Source organism: Buceros rhinoceros, unplaced genomic scaffold, assembly GCF_000710305.1.
Source record: "Buceros rhinoceros silvestris isolate BGI_N320 unplaced genomic scaffold, ASM71030v1 scaffold10194, whole genome shotgun sequence".
Taxonomy (NCBI): domain Eukaryota; kingdom Metazoa; phylum Chordata; class Aves; order Bucerotiformes; family Bucerotidae; genus Buceros; species Buceros rhinoceros.
This window is the reverse complement of record NW_010406499.1, coordinates 57189-71738: the sequence shown is the minus strand read 5'-3', so window position 1 is coordinate 71738 and position 14550 is coordinate 57189. Positions and strand designations below refer to the sequence as shown.

At 46.7% G+C, this 14550-nt stretch overlaps 2 protein-coding genes across 3 annotated transcripts in view; one reads left to right on the top strand and one right to left on the bottom strand.

Moving 5' to 3' along the window:
- Positions 1-7954, top strand: part of MFSD10 (major facilitator superfamily domain containing 10) — a 22125-nt gene extending 14171 nt beyond the window's left edge. The window contains exons 8-12 of the mRNA XM_010134119.1: positions 1273-1388; positions 3533-3623; positions 5393-5440; positions 6548-6637; positions 7815-7954. Coding sequence (XP_010132421.1) covers positions 1273-1388; positions 3533-3623; positions 5393-5440; positions 6548-6637; positions 7815-7954 — 485 coding nt within the window. The remainder of the gene's footprint in view (positions 1-1272; positions 1389-3532; positions 3624-5392; positions 5441-6547; positions 6638-7814) is intronic.
- A 2963-nt stretch (positions 7955-10917) lies between these two features.
- Positions 10918-14550, bottom strand: part of ADD1 (adducin 1 (alpha)) — a 30705-nt gene continuing 27072 nt past the window's right edge. For both annotated transcript variants that reach the window (XM_010134114.1, XM_010134115.1), the window contains exon 14: positions 10918-11617. In XM_010134114.1, coding sequence (XP_010132416.1) covers positions 11265-11617 — 353 coding nt within the window. In that variant the 3' untranslated portion in view covers positions 10918-11264. The remainder of the gene's footprint in view (positions 11618-14550) is intronic.

Below are 14550 nucleotides of genomic sequence, written 5' to 3'. Positions count from 1 at the left end.
TCAGCAGGTATAGAAGATTAATATCATATATTTTGTCCAGGATGTGTTCCAAAATCTTGATTTAAGGTCTCTTCATTTATTTTAAAGAGAGGCTTTATCAGGTTAGTGAAAACACTCAGAAAGCAACCGCTACATTCAGTGATACTTGGGCTTCTGGGAAGAATTTCTGAGAATATAGGCACAGGAAATACTCAATCTACCAGTTCCAATAACTAGAGAAAATCAATACACAAGATTCAATTAAAACTCCTGAAATAGGTATAGCTGGGTTGTAGGTTGCAATAAAACTCTTCTCTTCTTGCCCAGAAGAGTTCTTCAGTATCAGGACAAATCTTGAAGATTTGGCAACAGATCACCTAACTATGTGATTGTATTTGCTCATCAGAGTTCTGCATTGCACACTGTCATTACATAATTGAGTTTGATTTCCTGTAGTCAAATACTAAAGAAGAAAGAGAACAGAATCCTCTAGCAGCCACTCAGCTTGAAATACTTCTCCTGCCAGTTCATAGGAAGATTTCCAGCCAGGAACATGATCTTGCAGCTTGATTCCTTATGTGTGTGCTTCCCTTTGAGTGATTCTCAGGGGTTTGTCTCATCTTTCCCTGTCTGCGTTTCATTACAGTTTGTGGCTTAACTAACGCGTGTGCATCAAGGAGAAGTTTTCCTGTGTATTAAGTGTGCTTCTGCTGAGTCCCTTCAGGATAGGCAGGTAGTGAGGTACATGGCTTTATGCCGGCAGTACAGGCTGTGTGACAAACAAGCTTGTTATGGAGGAGAGAACTTGTAGTTGGGAATATCCATGTAGTTTACTAGATAAGAGAGGTGAAAGGGGAGTTTGAAGAAATATTGAAGGGTGGAGGGAGCGATGTTGCAAGTATGTGATCACCATCACGCCAGTGCCCACGTTGTGCCTTGGTGACCTTCATCAAACTCAGCACGAGCGGTGGTGAGAAAGCAAGCAAAACACTTGTTCCATGGCACCAGGGAATTAATGTGTTGGCTCTTCAAGGGCCACCTTGGAAACAACTAAACTACATCGTATCGGTCCAGAGATGACTGTTGCATTTGCCAGCAGCTGTTCCATCTCTGCGTAAGACCTCAGAAGTTCGTCTCCTTGCTGTCTGTCTGCCATGGAAACTAATGTCAGCATATTAAGAACTTTGCACTGCTCATGTGAGCACCAAAAGGCAGGAAAGGGTCTGCCCTGGACTCGTGAATCCCAGGGCGGGATGCTCTGTGCGTGACTCTGTAATCTCTGTTTTTGCCTCCCTTCCAGCATGCAGCAGGGCAAGATGTTTTTCTTTATTGGAATAACAATGGCTGTGATCCAGGGAGGCTATGCTCGCCGAATCAAGCCAGGAAATGAAATCAGAGCTGTAAAAAGGGTAAAAAAAAAAAAAACCAACTTTTTCTTTTCCCCCACAAATCTGATATGTTAATTTTCAGTCTAAAGTGCAATGCAGGATAGTTGGAGGCTGTAACTCTACTTGTCAAATCAAAAGAAATTTCTGTCTCATTAATCCAGCTAAATGACTTCTCAAGACTCTGGTTGTTGGGCACTTACCAGTCTAACTTAAACTCGAGAACATTTGAGCCCTTTCTTACCCTGTCAGCCACAATATTACTGAAACTTTGAGTTCTTCATCTGTAACTGTAGCAAGCAATGAGCACAGAGTCTCTGTGCAAGCTGGGTAAAATGCTGTGAGGGTTGTGCTTCATTCCTCTTGCAGTGCAGGCACTGAAACGACTAAAGCTGCTGCAGAGCCAATCTCTGACTCTTTCTGGCAAATTATTTTCAGGGCCGTCATCAGTCTGACCATCTGCATGCTTGACAGGCTTTTTCTAGAGTATATTTAAGTGTTGGGCAGGGGAAAACAGATCAGTCCTTCAGATTTGTGATCATCAGTGTTAGATGTAACAGTAGCACGTACCAGCGTTCGAAGTCTCACTGATGACAGTGTGCGTTTCTTTTGCTGGGCTCTTGCTTCATAGAGATGCTGCTGCTGCTGTACTGGGCTGACAGGGAGCAGTTCCCAGAAGCTTATACACCTGTGGGACAAGTAGATGTGTCTCGTCATTTACATTTGTGCGTGGAACTAAACAAAGCAGATTTCAAGTGTTTCTGAACTTTTGTTGACTGCTTGGTAATAAGTATGCTTGGACTGTGAAAGCCCCCGTCAATTTACTGTATGTTACTCTGCGGCCAGTGTGATCTCAGCAGGGGCAGGGTAAAAATGATTACACTCTGCACTGCATGCCAGCGAACTGACTCAGTTTTTCTTAAAGAAAGATATTTCTGCTGGCGAGACCATCTCCACCCTGCTCCCTGGCAGGCAGAACTCAGTGGCGTGCTTGTCATGTCGCATAGGAAGCATTTCCCTGGGAATGAAAAGTCAGCGCTGCTGTGTTAGTGCTGCTTTATCTTCTGCTTCAGCTTCCTCCATGTGCCACTCTGCTGTGTGCACTGTCACTGCACTGCAGTTTGTGCAAACCGTGGTTTGCCCCACTAACTGTTACACTCCTTCCTCCTCTCTGTGCTGAGAAGTGCTGATACCTCAAAGTACTCTCTTGGTTTAGTTGGTCTGGGCTGATCCCTTCTCATAAACACCCGTGTGTGCTCTGCAGACACCCGCTGGCCCCGGGGCACTCTTTCTGTGGATGTGTGTGTCTTGAGTGGCTTTCGTGGAAGTTCCCTCTTTCGCTGAAGTTTTTTCTGGTGATTTGATGTGATTCTGGACCATATGGCAAATGCGGCTTCTCAGTGCAGTGATCAAAGTAGCTCATTTATAACTGAATCTTCAAAATGAGACATTTGGTGGGAGTGAACACTGCTTCATGAAACACAGCAGATCTTAACTGACCTGTCTTTTCTGCGAAAGCTCTGGATGCGAGGGAGATGGATGTCACAGGGGAACTAAGTCCAGGCTCTTGGAAGTGATGACGAGCGGTGTTTTGGTTTTCTTTGGGGCGGGGAGGGGCAGTTGTGTTGATTTTCAAATGCCATCCCACACCCATTTTTAATTCTTGGCTTCAGAAGTATGGGTGCTGAAAGTAAAGATAAAACCAGTCAATTCTGCTGGAAAAAAAGCAGAGGTGCTGTAGTCCTGTTGCACACAAGCTTTTTGATCTCTCCTGCCAGCTCAGGAGATAAAGAGTTAAGAGCTAAATTTCTGTCCAGTTCAACACAGAACAAGAGAAAAACTCACCAAATGCAGCAGACTGTGAGAGAGAGAACTCTGCAAAACTGTCTTTTCCTCAGTTGAGGGGAATCAGTGGTAACACAGCCGTGTTACAGGTAACTCCAGCCCACATGTGGTCTGCAGTCATGACAGTGAGAGAGAACAAAAAAGAATGTCACGCTGATGTGTGACACCATCCAGGTGGATTTGAAATGTCTGCTTGGGAAGAAAGGGCCTTCTGCCTCTGACTTAAATGAGGTCCCATCAGCAGAAGAGAGCTGGCAGAGACCTAGAGCTAGGCTTTAACAAGCAGGGCTTAAATGTAACCGTGTGACTCATTCATTTTGCAGGCTATTATGGTGCTGATTCCAGCTTTCTTGTTAATTGGATGGGCTGTCAATGTGACCATGCTGAGTGTCGGACTCTTGCTGTACTCGTTCGGTGAGCTATTCAAAATGCACGGAAAGCTAAGGACAAGTTATTTTTCTTCATGTATTTATTCACCCTGTTAAGATTCATTTATAACTTCAAACTATAAGTAACAGAAAGCTGATGTTTCTGTTTATAAAATGTGGAAGAAATAGCGTGTGGGGTTTTTTCTGGTGCTGTTTGTATCACGAGAAGTTGCCACGGTGATAATTGGACGCATCCCCAGTGCTCATGTTGTCCTGTCTCACTGGGGAGCTCTTGAGGGTGTTTCATTCCCCTCTTATCAGACCTAGAAGCAAAATATTCACAGCGTAGCTCAGCTCAGTGTAGGAAGGGAGGTGGCATGTCTTTGTTTCTGCGGTGGCTGCATTATTTCTTAGGCAGCAGGCAGAGACCAGCACGCTCCGAGGCTGAAGGCTGAGGTGCGTGTTCAGGCTGAGCGAGAGTGGGGGTCGGTCAGTGTGGCCCTGAACATAGTGGCCCGGGGCTGTGCTGGCTGGACGCTGCTCCGCTCTCTTGCATTACAAACTGCGAGCTCAGGGAGGGAGTAAAACTCCACCTATTGTTTCTGATAAGTGGAGATGATTTTCAGAGATGTTTACATAAATAATATTCTGCCAATCATCTAAGCCATTATTCAGGGGAACAATTACGAATAAAGTTGGATTCATCGACTGAAGTGCCCATCTGAAAAGAGATTGCAGATATTCCCAGTGCTGCTAACTGATGTCAAGAAGCTTCAAATGTGACTAATTACAAAAGTAGAAGACTTCTCTTTTGTGTGGTGCAGCTTGATTTAAGAGCAAACTGTAAACCACAAAATACATGTTTAGTAGCTTGCTTGTCTGGAGACAGCTGTGTGTTTGACTGGTTTCAAAGTCTCCATCGTACCTACAGAAGAACTGGCTGTTGAAAGCCCACTGGGGTGAGGAGGGTGAGAGGAGCTACTCACTTTGTCTGACCTTGCTTCTGAGTTAGAAGCCTCGTCTTCCTCGGCTCCATACCTGGGCAGAAGACCCCACCTCTTCCTCGGTTAATCCAGCTGGAAGTGCCTCTGGCAGGGCCTCTTTCCCCCATCTCTTCCTCCCTCAGCCCCAGGAGTTAGAGCGCCTGCCTTAACGGCAGCGTCTGTCGTTCCTGCTCTCCAGTTGTCCTTTCCTTCCCAGAAAAGATTCTGCTTTGCATGCTTAAAGCACTTCCTTCTTGGCAGAGAAGGCCCCTGTTTCAGTAAGAGGGCAGTGATTGCTGAACAGCCCTTGGCTTTTGTGTCCAAACACTCTGTAACCTCTTCTTGGGCTTGACTCTCTATTTCCCCAAGACAGAACGTTGCCGCCTCTTTCGTCCACGAGTACGGTAAAGCCGTATGCATGGGGGCAGTGCAATTCTGTGCACAGCACCTCATCGTCTGTTTGAAACAAGGGCGATCCCCTTTCCCTGCTCCACCTGACAAGACCACAGCGATTTGGAAAACTACCTGTTAGCTGATGTGACCTGTCCACCCCTTTCCCGTGGGCTCAGGGAATGAGAGACGTTGATGTGAAACATCTGCCCAGAGTGCTCATGGCTCCGGGCTCTACGCACAGGTCGGCTCTGAGGGGGCGTTTTCATTACTGAACCAGATTAAACCTGATGATTCACTGTTTGTTGGTAGAGTGTCCCAGAGCTCAGCATATTTCTGTGCAGCGGTAACGAGTTTGAGCCACATGTTTTTTGCTGTTGCTGTTGTAACTGCTCTGAGCTCTCTGCTCTTCACTGATAGTCTCTTCTGTGGATTTTTCCAGCTGCGGCCATTGTCATCCCGTGTTTGTCAGCAGTGGTGTCAGGCTATGGTGAGTGTCTTTCCTGCCCTGAGTGGCAGCCCTTGGCCACATAACCGACCTTTGTGTAGACTTGGCTCAAATACAGAATTGACCTCAAGTTCAGTGATCCACCAACAGGAACGCTCGTGGCGTAGGTCCACCTTGGATCTGAATGCTGGACCAGTGACTCTGGCTGCTCCTTGGCTTTTTAAAAGGCCTTTCCCCCCTGCAGCTGCATTAACGAGGACAGCAGAAATGCTCCGTGTCACAGTGAGCTGTATGTGTGTTACCCTGAAGCAAAAACCACCGCCGCAGGAGCGAGGCTGAAGTATGGAAAAGAGCCCTGTGTGTGCTGCCCCTTCTCGGAACAGCCAGCGATCCAGGGCTGTCGTTACCCTCCAATCGCACGGAGCTTTGCTGTGGGGAGACAAACCCGCTCTGTGCTGCTGGAGGTGCCACAGCCCTCTGCCCCTTCCCTTCTATGAACGTCCTGCCCAGCGGGGGAGCTGAGTGGGGTTGCTGGGGATCGAAAGACAGTATCCTGACCCTGGCAAATTCAGAAACATCCCGCAGGGGAGCATAGGAAAACCCTGAACTGACTTGTGCCTGTTTCAGAAAAGCGTCAGCACTCCATAATGGATCATTTTGGAGCTAACAAGCAGCAACCATCTGTTCCGAGTGACCACCAGTAACACCCTTCAGTTTTGTACGGTGTAATGCAGCTCCTTCCAATGTGCGGGCAAAACTAGAACCAGCCTTTTTGCTGGTTATGTTTAAGATGAGGAACAGTGGGCAAAGAAGTGATTCTGTGGGCAAAGGCCACAAACAGTACCGAGCAGGAAATGGCCTGGGATCTCCGAAAGAGACACCAGCTGTGGCTGCCAGCAGTAAAATCATTTGTTCCCGATTCCTTAGAAAAGAACTTCCAAGGAACCTTCTAAAACCTTCCGGGTTTGCGGCCCTGGTTGCTACGTAACCCTGTAAAGCAGCTGTCGCTGTGTTGCCATCTGTGGATGACACAGTTCGTTCTGCAGCTTTGGCTCTGTTGGTTGCCAGCACTCCAGTGCTGGCTGAGCCGAAAGAGCAAGGGGTTGCTCATTAGTGACGCTGTTACTGTCTCTCTCTCTGCTTGCACAGGCTCTGCCAGCCAGAAAGGACGAGTCATGGGGATCCTGCGGAGCCTGGGCGCCCTGGCCAGGGCCCTGGGACCTGTGCTGGCAGCAACAGGTGAGTGCAGCCTCCTGCTCCTGCATTGTCTTTGCAGCACTAGGTACGCCTGAGAGCCGCATCAGGGGTGGGACATAGTCCCTGTCAGCACCACCAAAAGCCTAGTGGAAGAATTTAAAAAGTTAATGAGGGCAGAGATGAACTAGAGAGCAGGTGTGATTCCAGCAACAGCATCAACCTAACCAAGCCCCGTGTGTGGCTGTGTGGGCAGAGGAGCAGCACGGAGGGCCTGGCCCCAGGGTGCAGAGGTGGCCGGAGGCTGAGCAAGAACCCTTGCCTTGGCTGGGTTTTAGCAATTTCAGCAAGAAATGCTGCCTGGGCAGGGGCCACCCTGGCAGTGGGCAGCCATGGTGAAGTTGCTGTGGTAACTGGTTCTCCACATCTCGTGAATTAATTCGGAAAAGGAGCTGGGGGACAGTTGGGGGAAAAGGAGTTGGGCAACAGCTGATTGAATATGATCCAGCAGGGTGGCCAAGAAGGCCAGTGGCATCGTGGCTTGTATAAGCACTAGTGTGGCCAGCAGGAGCAGGACAGTGATTGGTCCCCCTGTACTCAGCATTGGTGAGGCCACACCTTGAACACTGTGTCCAGTTTTGGGCCACTCACTTCAAGAAGGACACTGAGGTGCTGGAGCATGTTCAGAGATGGGCAACAAAGCTGGTGAAGGGTCTAGAGCCACAAGTCCTCTGAGGAGTGGCTCAGGGAACTGGGGTTGTTTAGTCTGGAGAAAAGGAGGCTGAGGGGAGACATTATTGCTCTCTGCAACTACCTGAAAGGAGGCTGTTGTGAGGGCAAGGGGGGTTGGTCTCTTCTCCCAAGTGCCAGGATGAGAGGAAATAATAGCCTCTAGTTGCGCCGGGGAGATTTAGGTTGGATATTAGGAAACATTTCTTTACAGAGAGGGGTATCAGGCATTGGAACAGGCTGCCCAGGGAGGTGGTGGAGTCCCCATCCCTGGAAGTGTTTGAGACATGCGTAGAAGTGGTGCTGATGGACATGGTGTACTGGTGGACTTGGCAGAGTTCGGTTTATGCTGGACTTTTGATGATCTTGAAGGTCTTTTCCAACCTAAATGATTCTGTCATTCTATAAACTAAAGAGGAGTCCATGCTCTGCTAGTGCCCTGTGGATGGCAGGAGCAGCCTGCTAACCAGCTGAATCTTGTCTGCTTTTGCAGTTTACTGGCTGGCAGGGGCAGAGGTTTGCTTCACTGTCTGTGGAGCTTTGTTTAGAGCGGATGAAGGAGGAGTAGGAGGTAACGACAGCTCTAGCGCCCCCTTCCAGCCACCTCTCCCCGACCAGACTCCTGGCACCTGACTCTTACCAAAAGGAAGAAGAGGAAGGAGATACGCAATGACCAGTTGCAGCAAACACAGTTTCTTACAGCCCTCCATGAGCAGTTACATTTATGGTGTCCTCCCAGCCAGCTCGGAGCGGATGAAGGAGGAGTAGGAGGTAACGACAGCTCTAGCGCCCCCTTCCAGCCACCTCTCCCCGACCAGACTCCTGGCACCTGACTCTTACCAAAAGGAAGAAGAGGAAGGAGATACGCAATGACCAGTTGCAGCAAACACAGTTTCTTACAGCCCTCCATGAGCAGTTACATTTATGGTGTCCTCCCAGCCAGCTCGGCTACTTTGGCCAACAGAAAACCCCCACAGAACAGTTGAATAATGCATCAAGATCAGACAAGCAGAGACAGGCTGACAGCAGCATGGCCCAGTGCAATCCCCGTGCACCATCACCTGCTGCTGAACACCTCTCTGCTCCTTCTCCTCTGTCACCAGCACCAGACTGCCCCGAGCCCCTGGGAAGGGGACTGGTTTGTCTGGCTCTGGCCAGCAGAGAACAAACACACAAGGTGGCTCCAGGGGGGAGTTTCTACGGTTGTCACTGTGGACCTGGTAAAAGCTGCTATCAGCCGCCTTAAAGCACAACTATCGGGAACAGCAGCAAGCAGCGTGCCTGAGCCGGCCGGTACTTTGGACCGTTTTTAATATATAGTGACACTTCACTTCTGGAGATGATTGATATTTCTAATGCTGTGTGATGTTTTTTGATGTCTCTCACTGCTCTTTTTGCATTACAAATAAACTCTTCCATTGTACACTCGTCTTCTCTGTTAACTGCCATGGAGATGTTACACCTCTCTAAACCTGGCTAACGCAGAGCAGGGGCAGAACCCCACCCTCAGTGCTGAAAGCTGCCTCGAGGGAGCCAACCACCACGACCAAGCCAGGCAGTGCTGCTGCAGGAGGCCAGATGGGGGGCTCAGGACTCCTCCACCAGGTTCAGCCTCCTGCTCCACTGGGGTTCTTGGGGGAGGAAGCCCACAGTAGCCCATTCAACTATTTTCTGAGGATCCATTCAAGCAATCATTAGGCAGCAGGTTAATTATTAAGAGAAAGTGGAGCTAATTAAAATCAATGAGCTACAGCTGTAGCATGGACCCATACCCATTTTGAAAGCAGAACAGGAATTTATTTTTTTTAAAGAGTTTTATTTGTGAGTAGAACTTAATGATACAAGAAAGAAAGAAAAATACAGGACTATTCTGCCCCGAAGTGTGTAACCATACCATACATGACTACATTTCATACTGTAATACAAAGAATTAAAAGACCAAGACAAAATTAGAAATTAAGAGTCATTGCAGATGTGGTCAAGATAAATGGAGGGACTCCATTGAAGAACTGAAACACAGAGCAATTAGTTACTTAATGACGACCCTGCAATAAAACACCATTTAGCAAAATAAGTATTGTTTGCTTCCTAGTGTACAGAGGACGTACAAGGTTAAGGTACAAGCTGAAAGCCATTCGTGCCATGCAGTCCTGACTGAACAGCGCTGTCGGGGTCTCTCCCGCACAGCACCACTGCTGCCACTCCACCCGACCTCCACCCACCCGCAGCAGCTGACCCTGCCTCCTCACCACCCCAGCTGCTGCCTCCAAACCTCTGCTCTCATGGGTGGCCTCACAGCTCTGATTCTCCTTCCAGCTGTTTCCCCTTGGCTGCCTGAAACCAGTCCCAGGTATCAGCACCTCCCAGCCTAACACAGGCCCTGCTCATCCATAGCTGCGTACAACCGCCCAACCCACCTCTCCTTCCACGCTTTCTGCTGTGTGAACGTAAGGCATTAGTTCTCCGCTATGTCACCAATTGCAGTGTCTAGTATTGTCCTAGAAGGTTAGTTACATCCATACTCTGTTCTGTTACAGGCGCCTCCTGTGAGTCGGTGTGTTTCCCTCTCCCACACAGGGGTGTCAGCATTTGCTGCTGTTAAAACCAGAAACACTAGTACAGGAAACCAGAAGGGGTTACCACCACCCCCGCTCCTGGCTGGGGTCATTACTTGTGGTCTCTGGAGAATCCCTGCAAGCTTTACCTGCCTGATCTTAAACTACTTTAACGATTAGTGATAGGCTGGAAAACAGTGAATTCAGTGGTGAAAGTGTTTTTCTTTATCATGCTACATATAAACAAACATTTAGAGCAATCTGTGAACACACACCTTTACGGGTACTTGGGATTTCTGTACTGCTGGCAACACAGGAAAAACTAAAGGTATGCCAGTTTTTGTAAATGAAAATAATTAATAGAAAACAAGGCTAAATATTCAGGGTAATGTGTTTACATTTTTGTCATGGAAAGGAACAAACACAAAAGGCTGCAAACTGGGTGTGCACACACATCCAAGGGGTTTTCAAGAGGATGAAAACCCCCTGTGCTACGGATCAAAAGACACCTGCCCCTGCTTCCCACCACCAACCAGCTGAACAACTTCTGAAATCCTTCTAATCCAGTTACTTTTTAACCTTTGCTAACAGTCAGATTTCCACATGACTCATCCTGAGGGACCCAAGATCAAAAGACAGATTTCCTTTAAACTGCATTCACTAGGGGAAGAAAAAAAAAAAAAAAAAACAGATCAGGCTCTTCCAACGCACAACATGAGCGGAACACACCACAGGTATTTCAGTCCTGGACATCAACGATGATTTCACAAGCCAGTTAGAAAATAAAACCAAGGGAAAAACACCTTCGTTTTGTTACAATAGTCAGAGGGGAGAAAGAGGGGAGGGAATGGATAGCCTCAAAGCTCGACCAAAACATGATCTGCCATCACAAGCTTGCAGAAATCGATACATCAGTTCAAGAATACATCTCATCCCCCTTGAAAACCCCACTGCAAAAGCATCCTCTCCCAAATTCAACGTTTAAGAACAATTTACTTGTGACTTGGAACAGGACACTGGGAAGAGCACACTTCTTGCAAAAAGCAGTGTGTGTTTTATTCCTAACTGCAAATTATTTTTTATTCTTTTGTAAAGCAGTGCAGGCTTTAAATTAAAAATAGTGATTCACTACCTCCCACGTGGCAGTTCCACTGGGTTACAGACCGGGGCTCAGAGCTGCGGTAGCTGCTGAAAACACAGGAGTAGCACCTTGCTGGACATGAGTTTCTGGTTATAACCTCAAACGATCAAGCCATAACTGGAGGGGCCGCCTGGATTACTTGCTGCATTCATTTACATAATAAGACAAAACACTCAGTACGATCTGGTACATTCTAGTGGTTAATGGATTTTAAAATATGACAGTGTTTCTGCAGTGTGTGTGGCCTTTAGGAGTCACTCTTCTTTTTGCTCTTCTTCAGGAAGGAAGGAGTGCGAAACTTCTTTTTCTTTTTCGATGGGGACTTCCCTGGAGATTCGTCACTACCTGCATCAGCTGCTGTCCCCTCCTCAGCTGTTGGTGTTACTGGCTCCTCAGTGGGGTGAGACTGGGGTTCCTTATTTTCCACTGCAGGTGATTCCGTTTGGCTTTTGGGCACATCTTCGTCACATCTCCCTTCCTCCTTTCCTACGGGAGGGAAGCTGAGTGCTTCTGAAGGCTCATCGGGGGTGAGATCTGGGAGGGTTTGCTTGAAAGTTGCAGCGTCACTGTCATCTTTGTAAGTCTGCTCCTGCTGTGTCTCTGGTGGACGGAGAGACAACGACACTGTCAGTTTGCGTGAGTGTCCCCAGGACAAGAGAAAGCAAAGCAAGCTGATGGTGAGCGCTCTCTATAAAAAACTACGGTATTTACTTTGCATAAAAGCCTTTGTGATAGGTCTCTTCTCCTTCAGCTTCGGACACACAGAGAGAAATAGGATACTCGGGAGGGGTTTTCGTCTTTAAGCTTCTTACTGCAGAACAAATAAAGCTGACTTACGTGAGGTGGGCGTAAACCAGCAGGAAAGGGACTGCTCAGCCCTCTCTCATGTTTTATTTGTAACAGTTGCAAGAGACACGAGATTCTAGTACTGCAGGCAGGAAGTAAACCTACAGTTTTCATTGGCATTGGAAAGAGCATCATGAAATCCCGTATCTTCATTCTTTTTTCTTTTGGTGGGATAAAACTAACTGCAGTTTCTAAACTGCTGTCTTGCCAATTTTCACCACACTGCTTCGATTTTCATAATATTCTTCCACGAGTTCTGAGAGATGTTGCTTCAGAGTACGATTTCCTATCACAAAGGCTTCACTTCTTTTGCAAGATATGAGTGTATATTATTGGATTCCTAAGTAAAATCCACGTAGTTTATCGAATTAAATGAGCTCAGCAGGTTACGCGATACAGCTTTTTTTTTTTTAATGTAGGAGCAACACTTGCCCCTCTATAAAGGAACAGGAAAAAAAAAAATCTAGTGACAACTTTGTCTGAAGGTGAAAGTTACCACTCCTCCCTCAGCTGTGACACTCTCCTCCATCACCGCGATGCTTTAGAGATGCTCTCTTAAAGCTCCTCTCCGTGCACACGTATTTAACAATGAGCTCTCTTTAAAGTTCCCTGCAATGTCCGTCACTGCACCGTAACCGGGGAGGATCTCGTCAGCCGTGTCAAACACATCCCCACTGATGTTACGTAAGGAGGAATTTAGAACAAAATCCAGGCCATGCTCACTGGAAGGCACAACCCCCGCCCCCCCCGACAACTATTCTTTCCCCTTTTAAAATCTCATTCATTTTGATTTGAAAGACAAGGCTTTCCACAAGAATTTACAGCAAATACTTGATGCTTTCCCATTTTTCCTACAGAACTGGCAATGAGTGTTCTCTGCCCTCTGCCAGATGGGATTCATAATCCTCTGGTATGTTTTAGAGGGCTCTGCTCTGCTAATACCTCCTAGAAAACCAGCACGTTTTGCCTAGAGCAACTCGGACTTGTAACAGGTTAAATAAACAGCACACTAGTATCCAGTGCCAAACACTCCGAATGCACAAGTTAGCAGCTTAAAAGTTATAGTGCAAGCGGGATTTAAAACAGAGCAGAAAAGACAAAGCGATTATGTACAGTCCAAGCTGCCTCATGAAGCTCTAGTTTAACCTCTCTCTCTCTCTATATATATATATATACGCACATACATACACATGTCACAGGCAGGTTTGTGAGAAGCACCACCTACAATTCTTCACTACCCTTAACCACAAGTTAGCAGCTTAAAAGTTATAGTGCAAGCGGGATTTAAAACAGAGCAGAAAAGACAAAGCGATTATGTACAGTCCAAGCTGCCTCATGAAGCTCTAGTTTAACCTCTCTCTCTCTCTATATATATATATATACTCCCAAACATACACATGTCACAGGCAGGTTTGTGAGAAGCACCACCTACAATTCTTCACTACCCTTAACCACACGCTTTAACTGCTGGTCAGCCCTGGAGTCGTCAGGCAGCTGGGCTAGGGGATGGCAGTAGGTCCCTTCCAGCTGGAACAGTCTACTGTGTTCATTAGCTGGCCCGGTTTTTAGAACGGGCACCAAATGTGACTGTCAGGTTTTATTTTATCTTTTTAGAAGGAGTTTAGGAGAAAGCTTTAAAGTTTTAAAAAAGGGATTAGAAATTCTTAAAATTAAGCAGTAGGAAGCTTCAGGCATTCAAACAGCATTTGCCAGTTGGCCCAAGCACTGGATAAACATAAACAGTTTTATAACTCATCAAGCCAGGACTGTTATCCTGCCTAGTCTGTCAAAGTACCCTCATCTTCACAGAACAGATTACCGTGATGCTGGACTCAAACAAACATCTGTTTCTCTGGCTCGCTGAGGGCTCTATTTCACCCGAATTAGGGAGATTGACGAATTCCCCGTCCGCTAACGAAAGCGTGCCGTATGTAACCCCCTCGCTATTCTACCGGGTGGGTTTCAGTAACGTAACTAGAAAGGTTTAAAAATACATCTTGCTGCCAAACTGATTTGCAGTTTAGGAACTCAGCAGTGTCTCTGCATCCATGCTCTAACTTTATATATGCTGTACATAAGAGCTTGAAAAGTACCATTAATCACGGTGTGTGTTTACAATTCACAGTATTTATGAAAATAAAGGTTTATGGTTGGGTTGTTTTTTTTTTTTAAACACAAACGTGGACAAACATACAAACTAGGCTATAACTGAGTTAATGCAAAACACTTTTCTGACTTCAGCTACACTGAAATAGAAACAGTATGAGGACAAAAAGTTGAGAGGTGATTGTAAACAGAGAACAATGTCATCGAACAGAACTTCTGCCAAGGAATCATCACGGTGTGAACTTCCAGTTACTCTCTGAAATAAGCTTTGTATGTTTGTCTTAAAGAACTTACACAACTAGAAGAGTTTGTGGAACATAATCCTCAGTTCAGAAGAACTTTCAGGTTTTAGAACCTCATTAGAAACATCACAGGTGTCTACAATGTCATTTGACTTTCATATCTATGACGAACATGCTGACCTTTGGATATAACAGGACACACAAATGGAGGGGGCCAAACATCTTTATTACTTTAAACTACAATCTGAAGTGGCCCCGTAGATCTAGCCAAACCAGCTGCAGAAGTTGCTGCCACCAAGGATTTGCTGTTACTCCTTGTTCGGCATTTGAATTTCCCTA